Source organism: Chaetura pelagica, unplaced genomic scaffold (genome assembly GCF_000747805.2).
Source record: "Chaetura pelagica isolate M959 unplaced genomic scaffold, ChaPel_1.0 scaffold64, whole genome shotgun sequence".
Taxonomy (NCBI): domain Eukaryota; kingdom Metazoa; phylum Chordata; class Aves; order Apodiformes; family Apodidae; genus Chaetura; species Chaetura pelagica.
The window spans coordinates 428,875-433,823 of record NW_009952885.1 but is presented as its reverse complement, the minus strand read 5'-3'; the positions used below and the strand labels follow the sequence as shown (position 1 = coordinate 433,823).

At 49.8% G+C, this 4,949-nt stretch overlaps 1 protein-coding gene across 1 annotated transcript in view; it reads right to left on the bottom strand.

The window, feature by feature from the left end:
* Positions 1 to 2,726: 2,726 nt before the first annotated feature.
* The window catches only part of PIGQ (phosphatidylinositol glycan anchor biosynthesis, class Q), a 27,020-nt gene continuing 24,797 nt past the window's right edge, over positions 2,727 to 4,949 (bottom strand). Inside the window, exon 11 of the mRNA XM_009995444.1 lies at positions 2,727 to 3,040. Within this exon, the coding sequence (XP_009993746.1) occupies positions 2,888 to 3,040 (153 nt within the window). The 3' untranslated portion in view covers positions 2,727 to 2,887. The remainder of the gene's footprint in view (positions 3,041 to 4,949) is intronic.

Genomic DNA, 4,949 nt, shown 5'->3' with positions numbered 1-4,949 from the left:
TGATCCCAAGTTCTAATTAGGGAGATGACATAAGGTCAAATGTTCCTGAGCAGGATGTCTGCTCAGCTGCTGTCCTGCCTCTGCGCAGAGTCGGAAAAGGGTGGGGGAGGCTGCTCCAGGCACAGCAGGGACTGGGAAGGAAAAGGAGAGACGTGGCAAATGTCCAGCAGAAGAAACTCAAAGGCTCAGACACCACCACGGGCAAGGAGGGCACTGAACAAGGAACAGTGAGACAGCTCAGGCACCACTCCTGCCTGACACAGGAGAACTGCACCCCAAGGGCTGTCAGTGGGGCTACTCAAGGTCTTCCGAGTCGCAGCAGATGCAGGGTTTGAGGAGGAGCTTTATCTCACTTGGCTATTTCCCCATCCTGGAGTCAGTATCAGCCTTCAGTAAACAGACCCAACGCTGGAATGTCCAATATGTTTGGCAGGTGCCCAATAGGAAGGTCACATCTGCTGGTTTTCATGGCTCTGTCCTGTCTCTGGGACTTTCAGGTCACTGGAGCCCAAAGCACAGCCATGATCAGGACCACCAGGAGCTCTTTGGCCTCACAAAAAGATTTGAAAAGCCAGGATATTAGGAATATTATTTTCACAAGACAAAAAAAAAAAAAAGAGATTTTCTCCCAGCAGTTAGTGAAGCAAACTATGCAGGCGTGGGATGAAGCTGGGAGAACATAATTTAGTAGCTCCAGTGGAAACATGAGAGGGAGGCAAAGTATAAATCTGCTCTGACGAGTGCCAGGCAAGGATGGGTCTCCATGACTGACTATAGCTGAGGTGAGAAACCCTGTCCAGACCATTCAGCCACTAAATGGATCACAGCCTGGAGTTATTCACACCTGGAGTGGAGAGAAACACTTGGCCATTGATATTCCAAGAGAAGACACTGTGTTTGCACAGGAGTTCTAAGCACTGATCACTAAAGAAGAAGGAAGGTCTCTCCAGTTACTGCAGCCAGGGATGTCCCACCCTGGCAGATGGTTGGGGGGAGCTGCCACACTGGCTTTCTTCAATGATCTGCCCTTCCTCTCTGGATCAAGGTGAGGACACCATCCCTAGGTGCCCAGGAATCACTCCCTCCCTTCATGGTGTACTCAAGAACACTGTAAGACTTTGGCAGTTCCTGTGTGTGCCTGCTAAGGAACGTCTGGACCAAGAACCTGGCCACAGAGCTGCATTTTCTCCCCATCAAGCTCTGACTGAAGAGGTGGTGGCTGCACCACGACAGGCTTTAGCAGCTACAGACAAACCAGATCTATCTGGCCAGGGACATCTCAAAGCAGCAGGGCCACAGCCCCTTCTCTGTGACAGCTTCAAGTCCATGGCTGAGATGTGGGGCTGGAGGAGGTGATCAGAGGCCATAAGGGAAAACTCTTCTGCCAGTGCAGGTGCTGAGTGAAGGCTCCCAAAGCCCAGGGCTCCTTGCCGTGGCTCCACCTGCTCCCACTGGCATATGCAGGCAGACTCCAGAGAAGGGCTGAGCAATGCAGCCACAACACCTTCTCCTCCTCCATCCTTGGTTCCTTCAACAGAGAGAAGACAAGGGGCCTGGATGCAGAACGTCTCCCCTCTGCCAGTTCTTTCAGCACCTTTGGGTGTACAAGGAGGCAGCATGAATAGTAAGTCCAGGTCATGGCACCAGCTGGGGCCAGAGGAGGGAGCAGACCTGTATTTTTGTGTGTCAATGTCTACACAACAACCAAGCATCCCATGGGAGGTGGAATTCCTGGGCACAGAGACACTCTCCTCAAGACAGGGAATAAAGACTCACATCAAAATCAGCACACAATTGGACTGGGACATGGAAAAGCTGAGCACTGCTGCACTGGGGAGGCAGCATCCAAACCAGGAAACCTCTCCTAGAAGAAACATCTGCAGGGAAGAAGTGGCTTTAAATGACTCCTATCTGAGATGACTTTAAAAGCTCCTTCATTATCAGAAAGTGCAAAAGATGAGGCACCACACGAGGGTCTCACCTGGGCCCTGAGAAACAGGGGGACACACTGACCATGGGAGGTCACAGGAGCAGCCCTGAGCTGATGGAGCTGGGGAAGGAGCTGGGATGCTGTGCTCTTCTGGAGCCCCACAGCTGGAGCTGGGCTTGATCTGCCCCACACTGGGAGTGGGTGCAGCAGCCCTGAGCCTTGGCAGAGATGACTGCCAGCCTGTGTGCCCTGCTCTCCAGTGCTGCTGTCAGCTCAGGGCTCAGTCCTGCCTAAAGCAATATTTGCTTTTGAGAAAAGTGTAGATGAGACCCCACAGGCACAGATGTGCAGCAGGCTGTGTTGCTGAGCTCCAGCCTCACACCTCCCGTGGTGCTGCAGTGGGGGGAATCCAAGCCCACCCAAAAGGAAAAGAAGAAACATCAAATGAACCCAGCAAACCTGGCTGCACAGTTTTCAGTCTATGACTCTACCAGCTGATCCTTCATCTTGGTTTTGATCAGCTGGCTTGAAGGCTGAAGCATAAAAAGTCCAAAAGCCCCTTTGGCACCTCAGCACTGTGGCCTTGAGCCACCCAAAGGGCTGATGTGACATGGCCCTAAGAACTCAGAGGCAGGATCACATCATCATATCATCATCACATCATCACACCACCAGCCTGGTCAGGAGGTCACTAAGTGCTGGTTCCATGAGGCACTGATGGGTTTGACCTTTTGCTTCAAAACTAATCATTAGCCTAGTGCCCAAGCACAGGGTAGGGGAAGGGGAAAGTTGAAAAATAATGTTTAAAAATACTTGCCTTTAAAAATTCAGCCCCTCCCATGTTACCAAAATGTAATTAAAGGGATCCAGCAGCTGCTGGCTCCAAGATGCCTTTGGTCCCAAAGCATTAGGATTCCATGTTTTCCTGACCAAGTCTTTCAAGCCCTTTTGCTGTCTTTAGTCCTGCTTCTCTCCTTTGTGTTTCCAAGGGTAGATGAGCTCTCCAAGGAACAGCTTCTTGCAGAGAGATGTCCAGGAATCCTTGGGGTAGCAGCTGTAGGTTGGCAGCCTGTACATCTGCACCACACTGCCATAGGAGAGGGGGTTGATCTAGGAGGAGAAGAGGGAGAGCAGCAGTGAAAAGGGGTTATAGTAAGAAACACAGACATTGACCTCTGGTAGAACATCAACACTGCTACTCACAAAGCCCCAGAATCCCTCTCTGGCTACCTAAAGCTGTTCAGTCTTCTACAACATCCTGGAACATTAACAAATCAAGCCTGATAAGAATCCCAGACTGAGTTGTGTTGGAAGGGACCTTCAAGATCACTCAGTTCCAACCTCCTGCATGGGCAGGGACACCTCCCACCAGCCCAGGTTGCTCCAAGCCCCATCCAACCTGCCCTTCAACACTGCCAGGGATGGGGCAGCAACAGCTTCCTTGGGCAACCTGGGCCAGGCTCTCACCACCCTCACACCCAAGAATTTCCTCCTCATGTCCAACCTCAATCTCCCCTCTGCCAGTTTTAATCCATTCCCCTTGTCCTCTCCCTCCCTGCCCTTGTCCCAAGTCCCTCCCCAGCTTTCCTGGAGCCCCTTCAGGCACTGGAAGGTGCTCTCAGGTCTCCCTGGAGCCTTCTCTTCTCCAGGCTGAACACCCCAACTCTCCCAGCCTGGCTCTAGGGCTCCAGGGCTGCTCCAGCCTCTGATCATCTCTGTGGCTCCTCTGGAGTTGCTCCAACAGCTCCATGTCCTTCCTGTGTTGGGAAACTGTATGTCTAACCTAAACTCACACAGCTCATATTTCAAACACATTCTACAGCCTAAAGGCCAGGGATTCACCACAGTATTTATGGGACATTTTGCATGATTATAACCTCATTGCATTGTGGTCATTGACAGGTAGCTAAAAAAACCCCAAAAAATAGGAAAAAAAGGGAAAGACCAAAGAATCCTGCCCCAAAAACAAGCAGTAAAACCTGTGTGATTGTTTCTGTCCATTTCCTCAGCTGTAGGCAAAGCAATATGTTTTGAGTGCAAACATGGTGGGGGAGGACAGGAACTGCTGCTTCACAAGGGAGATCCACAGTTTATGTTCCTGTGACTATTAGCTATGTGGGCTGGAAGGTTTGGACACAACATTTCTTGTTGAAAACCATCCCTAGGCAGAGTGGTGATGCTGAGCAGCAACACCTGCCTGCTGAGAAATAAATAACCAGAGCTGGTTTTGCCCCCAGCACAAGCTTCTTCTTTAGAAATGGAAACAAACCAGCAAAACCAAACCAGCCCTTCCTCAGGGAAGTGGCAGGATGAGCTCCTTCTATGCAATCTCTGTAGTTCCAAAGCTGTAATACACCCTGATATAATATACATCTTTTTTTTCCATCATGGAGCTGTTCAGTTTTCCCTTCCTCTTTTGCTCTAACCCTGTTCAAAGCAGTCCCTGGGGAAGATGACACTTCCATGGATGGATCAAATCCATCATGTCTCCTCATGGGTCTATCAGTTCAGCTGAGCCACACAGCCAGAAACATTTCTTCATGTGCACCAAAATAAATCATTTTCAACACTAATGTAAATACTGAGCTATGTCAGGTTTCCTGGAGACAATTAAGTAGCATTTGGAATGGAAAATATCATCCCCTGTCCTCCACTTGCCTGTGTCTGGATTTCACATTACAGTGACATGAACTTAAAAATAAAATATACCCACTTGGCTGCCCCAGGAGCTGAAGGTGAATGCTCAAAACCAGCATTATTGATTTCTAATCCATCACCAGCATCCCAAAGGAAAGCTGTGAATGTCTCAGTCACCTATAGCTTAAATTCTTTTGGGCACAGCTAGGTGCATCCAGCCTTACTTCCCACCCAACATGGCTCCAGAGGGCAGGGGAGCCCCCGTGGAACTTCTAGAAAGGAATATCATCATGGACCATGAAGAAGAATGTTAGCATGTCACTTAAAAATAGGCTTGGTAGATTGTCCTCCCTAAAGACCTATCAGAAAGTGGCATATTCAG